This window comes from Arachis ipaensis, chromosome B5, assembly GCF_059453495.1.
Source record: "Arachis ipaensis isolate K30076 ecotype BB chromosome B5, ASM5945349v1, whole genome shotgun sequence".
In the NCBI taxonomy this organism is placed as follows: Eukaryota; Viridiplantae; Streptophyta; class Magnoliopsida; order Fabales; family Fabaceae; genus Arachis; species Arachis ipaensis.
This window is the reverse complement of record NC_142440.1, coordinates 62841442-62858403: the sequence shown is the minus strand read 5'-3', so window position 1 is coordinate 62858403 and position 16962 is coordinate 62841442. Positions and strand designations below refer to the sequence as shown.

Here is a 16962-nt window from a genome sequence, read left to right as displayed (position 1 = left end):
AATAAGGTAAGGTTAAAGTGGTGAAATCTCATGCAATGAAATCTATCTAAATGCAACTACCTAAATGAGTCATGCAATTCTAATTTTTATTCACTTGTATATAAAACTTACATGTAGTTAAATTAATTCACATTCTCAAGGAATCATATATGCATAGCCAACCTTAGATAATGTTAAGGCACTTTTACAATTGAGATGGGTAAAAATATTTTTCAAACTTGCAAGACAATTAACAATTTAAGCAGAGATATATGGTGATGAGCTATTGAACCCTCACTGGATTCTGTGTTTACTCTCTAGTCACTCAGTGTTTATTGGGTTAATCACTCTATTCTTCTTTTTATCCTTACTTTCTATAACTTTGTTCTTCATCTAACCAATCAACAATTATAGAATACAGACATACAAAAATCATGAGGTCTTTTTCAATGTTGTAATGGGGCCAAGGTAAGGGTATATGTATAAGGCTAAGTGAGCTAATAAGTGAATCCTTGACTAGTCTAAGATCTCACCTAACATACATATTTTGTAATTCAAAGTTTCTTATCCTATTTGCCCAGATTTTCTCACTTTTGTATTGCAAGCTCATGCATTAACTTAAATTTTATCCCATGTGCATTGATTCTTTTTATTTTGCAATTGGGAGATTTTTTTATCCTTTTAATTAAATACCAAATTTTTTTTATATGCACATGGTATTTCAATTGTTTTGATTTCACATGATCATGCTTCCCAAATTTTTATTTTGAAACATCTTTATTCTTTTTAACTTTCCAACTTATTTCTATCATCCATGTTCCCATAAAGTTCCCCACACTTAAACAATACACAATTTCTATCTTAAGCTAACCAAGGATTCAACTTGGGATTTTTATTTTATTTTTCTGCTTAAGGCTAGTAATGTGGTTTATAGAACAAGAGCGGATTTAAAAAGCTCAAGGGGGCTAACAAGGGTGATGTAAAAGGTAGGCTAATTTGGGATAAGTGAGGAAAAAATTAAATGATAGCCTCAATCATTTCTTAGTATGTATCTATACTCTATAGTTGGACATATAGATTAAAACAAAGTAAAGAACATCAGAATAAAAAGAATGGCGAAACACACAGGAATGAAAATTATGGTTTGAATGTAACCATACAATTAAGCTCAAAACTCACAGGCTGTGTGTTCTCTAGCTCAAAAATCATATATCAGTTATACATGTCAAGCAAGTAAAATTTAAGAGTTCCCATTATTCTCAATGTAAAATTTCTTGGGTGGCTTTAAAGTTTTAGTGTTCCTCCGTGATGAAATATTGTTAACTAACTAACATGTTATGTTCTATATACAAGGTGTGTGGATTGTTTTTGATTATGTTAAAGTCTCTAGTTTACTTCCTTTTTTTATTTTCAATTTAAACCAAACTATTATATGCTAAAAGGGTAAACTATACTAATTAATCCACATATTCTATAACTAATAAGTTTAGAATTGTAAACTAAACTAAATGACTAAAATATGAACTAAAGTGCAAAATGCAGAAAATAGAGTAAAAACACATGAAAAGAATAATGTATAAGTACTGAAAGATAAAAATAAAAATAAAGATAAAAATACAGAAAAATAACCAAAATAAAATAAAAGAGTATGTAGTGGTTCACTAAAGAATACGCCAGAGATGGCGACCTCCCCACACTTAAAATAAAGCATCGTCCTCGATGCTCACTCAAGCTGGGTGTGAAGGGGTGTCATCACTGGAAGGATGGGCTGCTGGAGTGTCGGTGGTGGCCTGAGGATCTGCAGACTGGATGAGGGTAGGAGGATCTGTCTGCTCTAGAGGAGGCTCTGACTAGATAGGAATCTCTGTATCGGCGGCCTGAATCTGCTGTGGCTCCTCCTGCTGTGACGCAGCCTGCTCTAGTCCCGCCGGGGTGGGTGTCTCTTCCTCGTGATCGTCCTGCTCCACCTCAGATGTATCAGAAGGGGTGTCAGGCTTGGAGGGGATGTCGCCACTGGAATGGATCATCAACTTGACGTGCTCATAGCATCACTTGTTGCGACGCTCCATACGATCCAAGCGGGCGAAGAGTCGATGCACTAAATGGTAAATAGGCTCAGGGGCAGTTGGAGGTGCAGTGGGCGGGGCAGGTGCAGCAGTGGAAGAAGAGGGGGCAGCTGAAGGTGTGGCTGTCTCATCAGAAACAGTAAGGAATGAAGGTCGGTAGCCTAAAGCCAGAAAGTTCCTGCTGTGAGGAATGATCTTCTTGCAGTCCGCAGCAGGTGGCTTCTCATCAGCATCCTCCCAAGGCACGTCAGCTCGACGGCCTAGCTGGGTGACCAGATAAGGGAAGGGGAGGGTGCCTCTGACAAGGACCCTGGCCATATAGTGCCAGATGAAACGAGGCAGATACAGGTCCTTACCCTCCATCACACACCAGAGGAGGGTGATCATAGCAGCAGGCAGCTCTGTCTCATGAGTGCTCGGCATAATAAAATTACTCAGGATTTGGTGCCAGAGCCGAGCCTCATCATTCAAGTATATCCGCTTGATTCCTTTAGGCATGGTGGTGATCTTACCCATGACCCATGGGACAGTAGGGTCAAGGGCTATCCTCTCCTTGATAGCATCTCAGTCGAATCTCAGAAACCTCATATCCTCTTCAGCCTTTTGGTAACCGTCAGGCTTATCTGACTTAGGCTGAAGGCACAGAATATCCTCAATGGCCTCTTCAGTGACCAGTATCTGTTTCCCTCTAAGGTGCACTGCATCCAGGGAAGTCTTGAAATAATTGCAGTAAAAATCTCTTGCCCAGGAAGCATTCACCTCAGTCAAATTTCTCTCCAAGAAGAACCAGCCTCTTTGTTTGATCTGATCGGAGGTGACTGCTGTAGTTCTTCTGGAATTTTCAAAGTCCTCTCCAGGTACAGATTTCTGGAGGTAGCAAACACTGGATACTTCAGCTCACAGTATTGGTTTGCAAACTTAATTGGATCATTGGCAGGGAGGAGCTGGTCAGCCTTCTCCTGCGGGGTAAAATTTTTTCCCGCCAGGAGTCATCATCCATAAGCTCCAGGAGAGACATAGAGGATTCACCTCTTTTCCGTTTGCCAGTTGTTGCCTTTCCTTTTCCCTTTCTTTGAGTGTCAGACATTCTAAAAAATAGAAATCTAGGATATAACAAAAACAGGGAAACAAGTAGGAAAATAACAAGAGAAGCACATAGTGGCAAAGGAGCAGTAGACTATGAAATGAGTTGAAGAATTGTGCATTTTGGATTGTTTCGGAATTAAAAAGCTGAGATGAGAAATCTCAATCCAAAATGTAATATAAATAGAATTCATGTTAATTAGGAAAAACCATAATCATGCCTTGAGTTAAAAAGTAAAAGTAAAGAGTGAGTCAAAAAGCAGAGGGGGTTGTTAGAAAGTTAAAAGTGGTTTTAAATTGAAAAAGAGGTTAGAAAGCAAAAATCCGTGAGTTAGTAAAAAGAAAGTCAGAGTAAGTGGCATGATGATTGGTTTCTAAGTAACAAGAATTTCACAAGTTGAAGCAACAGACAACTCATTTTCAAGCAAGGAAATCAAGTTGTTGACGATTCATATAGATATACCAATAGCGAAAATTGAAATCTAATCAACAATAATGTGATTTATTAACCGGGAAAATAAAAGGAATAAGAATGTTGGCCCGTGCATTCATGAATTGGTTTGGTAAAAGCTAAGGAAAATTGAAAATGCCAAAACCAATACATGAATGAGAATCAAAATGATTTACAGAAAATTGGGCAGCATTCCGGCTAAAATTGGATGTTCCCGGAAAATAAACAGCAAGCAGAATAGTTCATATAAATTAAAAAATACTGCAAATAGATATAAATAATATGAACATGAAAGAGCAGTCGCAATAGCAGTATGAACAGTAAGAACATCATATGAACAACACTAACATCACAGCAACAGCAGAATTGCAAAAATTATAAAACAAGTAGCAACAACAGCGCAATGAATCAGGCCTAAATCCACTAACCACATCCTAGCTACCTAACCACCTAGAATCCACTACAACATACATCTCTAACTATCCTAAATTTATACATAAACTAAAAAAATGCAAATAACTATGAATGAAAGAAAGGTGGCATTTGGTGGAACCTGGTAGGCGTATGAACTAAGCTAAAGAACTGAGAGATGGCGGGGGTGTGGTTGCGATGGTGCTGCGGCGGCGTAGGGTGGCGCGGCGGCGAACCTTGGTAGCAGTAGGGATGGTGTTGTGGTGTTGGGTGAGGGCTGGGGTGCAGGGAGGGGAGGTTGGTGTTAGCAAATTTGAATCCACGCGAATGCGTGGGGCACACGATCGCGTGGCTAGGGTGGAATGGGGTTGACGCGATCGCTTGAGTGACGTGATCGCATGAAATAGGAAAAAGGATGAATGACGCGGTCGCATGAGGCATGCGACCGCGTCGCTGGAATTTGTGCGAAACGCACAATTCCAGCATCATTTCAGCACAACTCCCTGTCTCCTTTGGGGTGTTTGCAATCTACGCAACGCGAACACGTCGCTCACGCTTTCGCGTGGGATAGGTTTTGTGCAAGTGACGCGTTCGCGTCAGGGACGCGAACGCGTGGGCCGTTTTGTGCTAAACGCACAACAGCCGCACGATTCCAGCTCAGATTTCTGGGCGTTAGATTTTTACGCTGATTTCCAGTTCACGCGGACGCGTGGGAGGTGGTTTTCGCAACTGACGTGAACGCTTGAGCGATGCGATCGCGTCGCACGCCTTCCTTTTTCTATGTAATTATGCAGTTATGCAGTATGTAATGCTAATTCAAATGCTTACGAATACTATCCAGGTTCAATGAAAATAAAACAATATAAAAATAAACAAAACGAAATAAAATGGAAACAGGAACGATCATACCATGGTGGGTTGTCTCCCACCTAGCACTTTTAGTTAAAGTCCTTAAGTTGGACATTAGATGAGCTTCCTGTTATGGTGGCTTGTGCTTAAATTCATCCAGAAATCTCCACCAATGTTTGGAATGCCAACAGCCTCTGGGGTCCCAAACTAGGCATGTAAAGCTTCTGAGCAGCTTCAAATAGATTCTCAGGCTCCCGGGGTGACGAATTTCAGAATATTTTCCAGGATCCCAAACTTTGCTTTTAAATCCGCTTTTGTCTTGATCTATATTCTTCCATCCGGGCGGCTTAGAAATTGTATTCTCACCAAGATGACCAAACGTTTCCCGAGATCCATTCGATTGAACATGATACCAATCCGTGCACTTCGAGTTGAAGTGTGGAACCTTATTGAACCTTGTGCACTAGCTCTCAGTACGAGCCATTTTCCTCTTACTCTTAAAGCCGCAGAGAGCTCTAAGCTGGCCATCTGTTTCAAGCAAACCATATTCAAGTGGAAAAATAAAGTTAAAGGTTAAGGATTATACCCACTTGAAGCTTGTATTGGGTGGTAATGGCCTTGGGATAGGTGTTTCCAGTGGTTCTGTAAGTTCTACTCCCTTGTAATCTTCTGTGAATTTCTCCACTTCTTTGCAAAATTCTTCAAATGCATATGTGTCCTGATCAAAGTCTTCTATGTCTTCCTCATCACTTAAGTCATAAGCTGGAGGTTGAGAGAAATCTACCTCCGCATCATCTTCGTATTCACTTGGATAAGGTTCTTCAATCTCAGAGAATTCACTTGCGGATGCAAGTTCATTACTAGGAGAACTTGACTTGAGACTATCATCATCAAGGAAACTTGCGTCTTGGGTTATTCCGTCTAGTTCTTCATGTACCTGCTTCGGGGGTTGTGCACTACCTTCCTTAGCATCAATTGTAACGTCCTTGACGAAATTCTTCACAACTTTGGATTCCCATGGAGGTTCAGCATCTCCTAAATCTTCAATCAGTGCTTCTTCTTCTTGGATAATTTAAGCTTCCTCCAATTGTTCCAGAACAAAGTTATGCACATTGCTGCCCACTGGGGTTTCTAGTGTCTCCTTCATGCTACGTTTGTCATTAGATTCTCCACATAAAGCTATTGGAGTTCCTTGAGGGTTTAAACGTCTGGAAGATAATTGATGTATTGCTTGCTCAAGCTGATGAAGGGTTGTATAAAGTTGATCTACTGTTTTCTTGAGGCGAGCCTGTGATTCTCGAGGTGATGGATTTGGACATGGTACATAGGGAAGTGGTGGTGTTTGGGAGTAATTGGATTGGAACTGGGATAAATAAGGATCATACGGTGGTGAATGGTGAAAAGGAGCTTGTGAGTGTGGTGGTTCAAAGTTATGTTGAGAGGATGGTCTATAGGCACAGGGTGGGGCTTGTTGGTAACTACCAGGAGGTCCACCATATCTATCAGCTTGGTATGCATTGTAGAATGGTCTTTGTCCATGATATCTTGGAGGGTGTTGTTGCCCAAAGGGTTGATCAAATCCTCTTGGCTCCATCCATCTTTGATTTTGCTGACCATGATGCATGTTCCTGCTATAACTTCCGTTCCCTTCAACAATATTAGAACCAAACTCAAAGCGAGAGGGGTGAGAATTCATAGTAGCTAAAAGAGGTAAAAAGGGAAAAACAAAAAAAAAAACAATTAAACAAATAAAAGAAAAATATTTACAATAACCAATAATAAGGCACACGATTACAGCTCCCCGGCAACGGCGCCATTTTGAAGAGAGGAACTCTCGCGCGATCTAGAATTTTCACAAATAAGTTTCCGTTGTAAGTATAGCTTCTAGACCGACAAGAATTCCTTTCTTACAAATGTTTTGGTTGTCACAAGCAACAAACCCCTAAATAAATTGATAACCGAAGTATTTAAACCTCGGGTCGTCTTCTCAAGGAACTGCAGGGAAGTATGTTCTTATTATTGGTTTTGAGTTTTGTAAATTAGGGTTTTGAAAGTAAAGAACAAGTAATTTAAATGACAATTAAAATAAATAAACAACTGTAAAATAAACTCTTAGCAAGGTATGAGAATTTTAAAAGTCCTATCCTAGTTATCCTTATCAATGGTGATGAGAATTGAATTTTAATCCCACTTAGTTAGCCTTTACTAAAGCAAAGGAAGGTCAAGTGGACCAATTAGTTTGATCCCCAGGTCCTAGTCAATTCCTAAGAAAAGACTAGAGTTATTGGAGTTTAATTCAATTGGTAAAAATAACAATTATCAATTACGATGAGTTTGACAATTCAAGAGTTACCAATTAATCAACCAAGCAAAAAGGAAGAAAATGTAAATTATTAATGTAAATAAAGGAAAGCAATCATAATTCTGAAATACCTCAAATCATATTAAATAGAAAATCAAATATAAACATGAATGGTTCATAAGCCAATTTGGCAACAAAAGTAATTAAAGGAAAGCATTAAAATATCTGAAAGCAAAAGGGAAATATAAAGTAAAGGAATATTGAACCTAATAAGGAGTTGGAATACTAAATTGAATAAGAAATCCTAATCCTAAAACCTAAGAGAGAGGAGAGAACCTCTCCCTCTAAAAACTACATCTAAACTATGAAAAGTGAATAATTGGAGATCTCCCTGAATGAATGTATTCTCCCACTTCATAACCTCTAATCTGTGCCTTCTGGACTTGGATCTGGGCCAAAAAGGGCTTCAGAAATCGCTGGGAGCGTTTTCTGTAATTTCTGGTGCGTGGCGTCTGTCACGCGTCCGCGTGGGTCACGCGGTCGCGTCATCTGGAGTTTTCCTTATCACGCGTTCGCTTTGGTCATGCGTCCGCGTCAGCTGTGTTCTGCTCATGGCGCGCGTCTGCGTCAGTCACGTGTTTGCGTCGCTGTCTTTTCGCACTGGGCATGCGGCCGCGTCGTCCATGCGTTCGCGTCGCTGCCAGTTTCTTCAAAAACTCCATTTTGTGCTTTCCTTCCATTTTTGTATGTTTCCTTTCCATCCTTTAAATCATTCCTGCCTTAGGAGATCTGAAACTACTCAACACACAAATCACGGCATCGAATGGTAATAAAGGGTGATTAAAATAATTAATTTTAAAGCATAGGAAACATGTATTTCACATATTATCACATAATAAGGAAGGGAAAGTAAAACCATGCAATTTTCATGAATAAGTGGGTGAAGGATTCAATAAATCTCTTGAATTGAGCACAATATATATCATAAAATATGGGTTTATCATGGGACACCTCAGAGGAAGGGAGTTCTTGAAATTGACACTCTGAATGCCATATTGGCTCAGAATAAAATATTGACGCAGCAAGTCAATATGATTTCTCAGAGTCTGAATGAATTGCAAGCTGCATCCAACAGTACTAAAGAGGCATCTTCTGAAGAAGAAGCCTATGATCCTGAGAACCCTGCAATAGCAGAGGTGAATTACATGGGTGAACCTTATGGAAACACCTAAAATCCCTCATGGAGAAATCATCCAAATTTCTCATGGAAGGATCAACAAAAGCCTCAACAAGGCTTTAATAATGGTGGAAGAAACAGGTTTAGCAATAGCAAGCCTTTTCCATCATCCACTCAGTAACAGACAGAGAATTCTGAGCAGAGTCCATTTAGCTTAGCAAATATAGTCTCTGATCTATCTAAGACTACTCTAAGTTTCATGAATGAAACACGGTCCTCTATTAGAAATTTGGAGGTACAAGTGGGCCAGCTGAGTAAAAGAGTCACTGAAATTCCTCCTAGTACTCTCCCAAGCAATACAGAAGAGAATCCAAAAAGAGAGTGCAAGGCCATAACCTTACTTGGTGTGGCCGAACCCAGAGAGGAGGATGAGGACATGAATCCTAGTAAGGAAGACCTCCTGGGACGTTCAGTGACCAATAAGGAGTTTCCCTTTGAGGAACCAAAGGAATCTGAGACTCATCTAGAGACCATAGAGGTTCCATTGAACCTCCTTTTACCATTCATGAGCTCTGATGACTATTCATCTTCTGAAGAGGATGAAGACATTGCTGAAGAGCAAGTTGCTCAGTATTTAGGAGCAATCATGAAGCTGAATGCTAAATTATTTGGTAATGAGACTTGGGAGGATGAACCTCCATTGCTCATCAAGGAACTAAATGCCTTGGTTCAGCATACTCTACCTCTAAAGAAACAGGATCCTGGTAAATTCTTAATACCCTATAACATAGGCACCATGACCTTTGAGAAGGCTCTGTGTGACCTGGGGTCAGGCATAAACTTAATGCCACTATCTGTAATGGAGAAACTAGGAATCTTTGAGGTACAGGCTGCCAAATTCTCATTAGAGATGGCAGATAAATCCATGAAACAGGCTTATGGACTAGTAGAGGACGTGTTAGTAAAGGTTGAAGGCCTTTACATCCCTGCTGATTTCATAATCCTAGACACTGGAAAGGATGAGGATGAATCCATCATCCTTGGAAGACCCTTCCTAGCCACAGCATAAGCTGTGATTGATGTGGACAGAGGAGAGTTGGTCCTTCAACTGAAAGAGGACAACCTTGTGTTTAAAACCCAAGGATCTCCCTCTGTAACCATGGAGAGGAAGCATGAAAAGCTTCTCTCACTGCAGAGTCAACCAAATCCCCCACAGTCAAACTCTAAGTTTGGTGTTGGGAGGCCACAACCAAACTCTAAGTTTGATGTTGAACCCCCCACATTCAAACTCTAATTTGGTGTTGGGTGGTCCCAACAATGCTCTGAACATCTGTAAGGCTCCATGAGAGCTCATCGTCAAGCTATTGACATTAAAGAAGCGCTTGTTGGGAGGCAACCCAATGTTATTCATTTATATCCATTTATTTTTCACTGCTATTTTATGTTTTATTTAGGTTGATGATCATGTGAAGTCACAAAAACTACTGAAAAATCAAAAATAGAATGAAAAACAGCATAAAAAAAAAAGCACACCCTGGAGGAAGAGCATTCTGGCGTTTAAACGCCAGAAACAAGCATCTGTCTAGCGTTTAACGCCAGAAACAAGCACCAAGCTGGCGTTTAATGCCAGAAACAAGCATCAACCTGGTGTTAAATGCCAGAAACAGGCTACATTTGGGCGTTTAACGCCAAAAATAGGCAGCGGTCTGGCGTTAAACGCCAGTATTGTATATAAAGGGCATTTTGCACGCCTAATTAGAGCAGGGATGTTAAATCTTTGACCCCACAAGATCCCCACCTACCCTAACTCTCTCTCTCTTCACACCTTTTCATAACCCTCTTCCCCAAATACCCTTAACCAATCACCTCAATCACTCTTCCCCATCACCTCTTAACCACTCACATCCCTCCACTCTTTCCTATAAACCCCACGTACCTCCAAAATTCAAACTCTTTTCCCTCCCAAACCCAACCCTAATAGCCGAACCCTAAACCTCCCCTCACTCCTGTATAAACCCCTCATTCCTTCTTCATGTTCACACAACACAACTCTTTCTTCTTCCCCTTGGCCGAATACACACCTCTCTCCCTCTCCTCCATTTTTCTTCTTCTTCTCCTTCTTTCTTTCTTCTTTTGCTCGAGGATGAGCAAACATTTTAAGTTTGGTGTGGCAAAAGCATTGCTTTTTGTTTTTCCATAAGCATTAATGGCACCTAAGGCCAGAGAAACCTCAAGAAAGAGGAAAGGGAAGGCAATTGCTTTCACCTCTGAGTCATGGGAGATGGAGAGATTCATCTCAAAGGTCCATCAAGACCACTTCTATGAAGTTGTGGCCAAGAAAAAGGTGATCTCTGAGGTCCCTTTCAAGCTCAAAAAGAGCGAATATCCAGAGATCCAATAAGAGATTAGAAGAAGAGGATGGGAAGTTCTCCCTAATCCTATTCAACAAGTCGGGATCTTAATGGTTCAAGAGTTCTATGCAAATGCATGAATCACTAGGAACTATGATCAAAGTGTGAACCCAAATCCAAAGAATTGGCTTACCATGGTTCGGGGGAGATACTTAGATTTCATTTCGGAAAATGTAAGGTTGGCGTTCAACTTGCCAATGATGCAAGAAAACACATGCCCCTACACTAGAAGGGTCAACTTTGATCAAAGGTTGGACCAAGTCCTCATGGACATATGTGTGGAACGAGCTCAATGGAAATTTGACTCAAGAGGCAAGCCGGTTCAATTGAGAAGACTGGACCTTAAGCCTGTAGCTAGAGGATGGTTGGAGTTCATTCAACGCTCAATCATTCCTACTAGCAACCGGTCTGAAGTTACTATAGACCGGGCCATCATGATCCATAGTATCATGATTGGGGATGAAGTGGAAGTTCATGAGATTATACCTCAAGAACTCTATAAGGTGGCTAATAAGTCTTCCACTTTGGCAAGGTTAGCCTTTCCTCACCTCATTTGCCACCTCTGCAATTCGGCTGGAATTGACATAGAGGGAGACATCCTCATTGATGAGGATAAGCCCATCACTAAGAAAAGGATGGAACAAACAAGAGATCATGGACCTCAACAAGAGCATGAGGAAATTCCTCACCATGAAATCCCTGAGATGCCTCAAGGGATGCACTTTCCTCCACAAAACTATTGGGAGCAAATCAACACTTCCCTAGGAGAATTAAGTTCCAACATGGGACAACTAAGGATGGAGCACCAAGAGCACTCCATCATCCTCCATGAGATTAGAGAATATCAAATAGCTATGAGGGAGGAGCAACAAAGACAAGGAAGAGACATAGAGGAGCTCAAGAGCACCATTGGTTCTTCAAGAAGAGGAAGATGCCACCCTCACTAAGGTGGACCCGTTCCTTAATCTCCTTGTTCTTATTTTCCTGTTTTTCGGTTTTTGAGCTTTATGTTTTATTTTTGTTTGTGTCTTTACTATATAATCATTAGTGTCTAAGTGTCTATGTCTTAAAGCTATGAATGTCCTATAAATCCATCACCTCTCTTAAATGAAAACTGTTCTAAAAACAAAAGAACAAGAAGTATATGGTTTCGAATTCATCCTTGAAACTAGTTTAATTATTTTGATGTGGTGACAATGCGTTTTGTTTTCTGAATGAATGCTTGAACAGTGCATATGTCTTTTGATATTGTTGTTTATGAATGTTAAATATGTTGGCTCTTGAAAGAATGATGAAAAAGGAGAAATGTTATTGATAATCTGAAAAATCATAAAATTAATTCTTGAAGCAAGAAAAAGCAGTGAATACAAAAGCTTGCGAAAAAAAAAAGAAAGAAAAGAAAATGGCAAAAAAAAAAGAGAAAGAAAAAGAAAAAGCAAGCAGAAAAAGAGAAAAGCTCTTTAAACCAAAAGGCAAGAGAAAAAAGCCAATAGCCCTTAAAACCAAAAGGCAAGGGTAAAAAGGATCCAAGGCTTTGAGCATCAGTGGATAGGAGGGCCTAAAGGAATAAAATTCTGGCCTAAGCGGCTAAACCAAGCTGTCCCTAACCATGTGCTTGTGGCATGAAGGTGCCAAGTGAAAACTTGAGACTGAGCGGTTAAAGTCAAGGTCCAAAGCAAGAAAAGAGTGTGCTTAAGAATCCTGGACACCTCTAATTGGGGACTTTAGCAAAGCTGAGTCACAATCTGAAAAGGTTCACCCAATTATGTGTCTGTGGCATTTATGTATCCGGTGGTAATACTGGAAAACAAAGTGCTTAGGGCCACGGCCAAGACTCATAAAATAGCTATGTTCAAGAATCATCATACTGAACTAGGAGAATCAATAACACTATCTGAACTCTGAGTTCCTATAGATGCCAATCATTCTGAACTTCAATGGATAAAGTGAGATGCCAAAACTATTCAAGAGGCAAAAAGCTACTAGTCCCGCTCATCTGATTGGAGCTAAGTTTCATTGATATTTTGGAATTTATAGTATATTCTCTTCTTTTTATCCTATTTGATTTTCAGTTGCTTGGGGACAAGCAACAATTTAAGTTTGGTATTGTGATGAGCGGATAATTTATACGCTTTTTGGCATTATTTTTACATAGTTTTTAGTATGATTTAGTTAGTTTCTAATATATTTTTATTAGTTTTTAAATAAAAATCACAATTCTGGACTTTACTATGAGTTTGTGTGATTTTCTGTGATTTCAGGTATTTTCTGGCTGAAATTGAGGGACTTGAGCAAAAATCTGATTCAGAGGTTGAAGAAGGACTGCAGATGCTGTTGGATTCTGACCTCCCTGCACTCAAAGTAGATTTTCTGGAGCTACAGAAGTCCAAATGGCGCACTCTCAATTGAGTTGGAAAGTATACATCCGGGGCTTTCCAGCAATATATAATAGTCCATACTTTGCCCAAGTTTAGATGACGCAAACGGGCGTTCAACGTCAGCTTCTTGTCCTATTCTGGAGTTAAACGCCAGAAACAGGTTACAAAGCAGAGTTAAACACCAGAAACAAGTTACAAACTGGCGTTCAACTCCAAGGAAGACATCTACACGTGAAAGCTTCAATGCTCAGCCCAAGCACACACCAAGTGGGCCTGGAAGTGGATTTCTGCATCATTTACTCATTTTTGTAAACCCTAGTAACTAGTTTAGCATAAATAGAACTTTTTACTATTGTACTAAGGGTCTTTTTCCCTATTTTTGAATTCATATGCCATTTGGGGAGGCTGGCCATTCGGCCATGCCTGGACCATTATCAATTATGTATTTTCAACGGTAGAGTTTCTACACACCATAGATTAAGGTGTGGAGCTCTGCTATTCCTCATGAATTAATGCAAAGTACTATTGTTTTTCTATTCAATTCAAGCCTATTTCTTCTCTAAGATATTCATTCGCACACAAGAACATGATGAATGTGATGATTATGTGACTCTCATCACCATTCTCACTTATGAACGCGTGCCTGACAAACACTTCCGTTCTACATGCAAACAAGCTTGAATGTGTATCTCTTAGCCTCCTGATCGTGAGATCAGAGTCTTCGTGGTATAGGCTAGAACTATTGGCGGCCATTCTTGAGATCCGGAAAGTCTAAACCTTGTTTCTGGTATTCTGAGTAGGATCCGGTAAGGGATGGCTGTGACGAGCTCCAAACTCGCGAGTGCTGGGCGTAGTGACAAACGCAAAAGGATTACTGAATCCTATTCCAGTATGATCGAGAACCGACAAATGATTAGCCGTTCGGTGATAGCGCATTTTGGACCATTTTCACTAAGAGGACGGGATGTAGCCATTGACAACGGTGATGCCCTACATAAAGCTTGCCATGGAAAGGAGTATGAAGGATTGGATGAAGACAGTAGGAAAGCAGAGGTTCAGAAGGAACAAAAGCATCTCCATACGCTTATCTGAAATTCTTACCAATGAATTACATAAGTATTTCTATCCTATTTTATATTTTAATTATATTTTAATTATCAAATCTCCATAACCAACTGAATCTTCCTGACTGAGATTTACAAGGTGACCATAGATTGCTTCAAGCCGACAATCTCCGTGGGATCGACCCTTACTCACGTAAGGTTTATTACTTGGACGACCCAGTGCACTTGCTGGTTAGTTGTGCAAAGTTGTGACAAAGAATTAAGATTATGAACGTGCGTATAAAGTTTTTGACACCATTACCAAGGAATGAACGATCATGATTTCGCATACGCAGGGGTCTTCTTTGGGCGTTTGTACATTGGTCTCTGCTCTTTTGGGCACTAGATGCCTAGAAGGGGACAGGAGGCTGGCGTTGGACGCCAGTTTTGGGCCTTCTAATCCAAAACAAAGCATAAACTATTATATATTTCTGGAAAGCTCTAGAAGTCAGCTTTCCATAGCCGTTGAGAACGCTCTATTTAGATGTCTGTAGCTCCAAAAAAGCTCTTACGAATGCAGGCATGTCAAATCTAGACAGCTTCTACATTGCTTTCTTTGTCTCTGAATCAGACTTCTGCTCCAGCTCCTCAATTTCAGCCAAAAAATACCTAAAATTAAACAAAAACACAAAAAATCATAGTAGAATTCAAAAATATGAATTTAACACTAAAACCTATAAAAACTTAATGAAAATTAAATAAAGACTACTAAAAACTATATGAAAGTGATGCCAAAAAGCATATAAAATATCTGCTCGTCAAAGATGAAGTCTCCCACCTTAACCAACAAGTCCTCCACTACTCCATGGAGGAACTTGAATGTTCTATCTGCTAGTTGAAGTGCCATTCTTGTTGGCTTTGCCTCTTCAATTCTCATTCTCTTCATCATGGCCAAGGACATAAGGTTGATGCTAGAACCCAAATCACACAATGCTTTCTCAATGCTAATGTCTCCTATGATGCATGGGATTTGAAAGCTTCTAGGATCTTTTATCGTTTGGATAAGCTTCTTTTGTATGTTGGCACTGCATTCCTCTGTAAGCACTACAGTTTCCTTTTCTCTCCAGTTCCTTTTCTTGGTCATGAGCTCCTTTAGAAACTTAACATAGAGTGGCATTTGCTCTAATGCTTTAACAAAAGGGATATTGATTTGGAGCCTCTTGAAAATCTCCAAGACCCTAGAAAACTGGCTGTCCTTTCCATCTTTTCCTAGCCTCTGTGGGCAGGGTACTTTTGGTACATAGGGCTTCAAGACTTCCTTTGGTGGGGTAGGAGTATATATCTCTTCTTCCTCTTTGATTTCTAAGTTCTTGTCAGCCTCTTCCCCTTGTAGGTTGTGGCTTGAAGATGCCTCCTTCACCATTTTCCCACTTCTTAATGTGATGGCCTTGCATTTCCCCCTTGGATTGGTTATGGTATCACTGGAAAATGCATTTGTAAACATGGGTATTTGCTTGGATAGATATCCAAATTGTGCTTCCAATTTTGTGATTGCTGCTCCTTGGTTGTTTAAATTGGATCTGACTTCTTCTTGATATGCTTCCAACTTCTTGTCAGTTTGTGCTTGTTTCACTGCAGCATCATCTTCTGCCATCCTTGCAATCATGGCTTCCAACCTTGCAAATTTGCCATTGTCATTGCATGGTTGTGAGGTTGAAGATGATATATTGCGATTGATTGGATTTTGATGGTGGTTGCTGTGTGGTTGTCAATTGGGTTGGAAGGGGGCATTATGTGAGTTGTGGTAGGATCTATGATTGTTTGGTTCATGGCTGGGGTTGTTGTACTGGTTAGAGCGGTATGGCTTATGATCTTGGGGTTGGGTTTGTTAGTTTCTCCACCCAAAGTGTGGGTGGTTCTTCCAACCTGGATTATAGGTTTTAGCATGGGGGTCATATGGTTGTCTAGGTGGATTGTTCACATAGTTGGCCTGCTCCCAATCATATTCAACTTCTGGACTAGCTCCTTCTTGCACTGGTGCTTGAGTGTTAATTATTGAGACCTGATTCTTCTCTATTTGCTTGGTGAGAGCTACAAGTTGGGCTGTGATTACCTTGTTCTGAGCCAGCAGAGCATCCATCTGGTTTAGCTCCATCACTCCTCTCCTTGGGTTCCTATCAGATGCATAGAAGTACTCATTATTGGCCACAATTTCCATGATATCTATGGCCTCTTCAACTGTCTTCTTGGTATTAAGGGAACCTCTTGAAGAGTGATCGAAGGCCTTTTTTGCCTCTTGAGACAATCCTTCATAGAAAATGTGCAGCTGTACCCACTCATTAAATATATCCAGAGGGCATCTCCTTGTTAGCTCCTTGTACCTCTCCCAGGCTTCATAGAGAGTCTCCCCATCTTGTTGCCTGAAGGTTTGTACCTCAGTCCTCAACTTGATAACTCTTTGGAGAGGGTAGAATTTGGCCAAGAACTTGTTCACCACTTCTTCCCAAGTTGTCAAACTCTCATTCGGAAAGGATTTGAGCCACTTGGATTCTTTGTCCCTAAGAGAGAAGGAAAACAAAAGCAGTCTATAAGTGTCAGGGTGAATGCCATTAGCCTTCACTGTGTCACAGATTCTTAGGAAGGTGGTCAGATGTTGATTTGGATCTTCTTGAGTATTTTCTCCAAATGAGCAATTATTCTTAACAAGGGTGAATAGCTGTGGTTTGAGCTTAAATTTATTGGCATGAATGGTGGGTCTCAAGATGTTGCTCCCACAATTCCTAGGATTGGGGTTGATAAAAGAGCCTAGTAC

At 40.3% G+C, this 16962-nt stretch overlaps 1 protein-coding gene across 1 annotated transcript; it reads right to left on the bottom strand.

Annotated features, from left to right (window-relative positions):
* Positions 1-1829: 1829 nt before the first annotated feature.
* On the bottom strand, positions 1830-15804 carry LOC148564420 (uncharacterized). The gene is made up of 2 exons (XM_088487033.1): positions 14989-15804; positions 1830-1937 (listed from the first exon to the last, which is right to left on the bottom strand). The coding sequence occupies exons 1-2, from the start codon at positions 15802-15804 to the stop codon at positions 1830-1832; spliced, it is 924 nt and encodes a 307-aa protein (XP_088343159.1).
* Between the last annotated feature and the right edge of the window lie 1158 nt (positions 15805-16962).

Coding starts and splice junctions, on each gene's coding strand:
- LOC148564420 (XM_088487033.1), bottom strand. CDS start 15,804: ATGGCAGAAGATGATGCTGCAGTGAAACAAGCACAAACTGACAAGAAG. Junction 1,938..14,988: donor TGGAGGACTTGTTGGTTAAG/GTGGGAGACTTC, acceptor GAGGTGGAGCAG/GACGATCACGAGGAAGAGAC.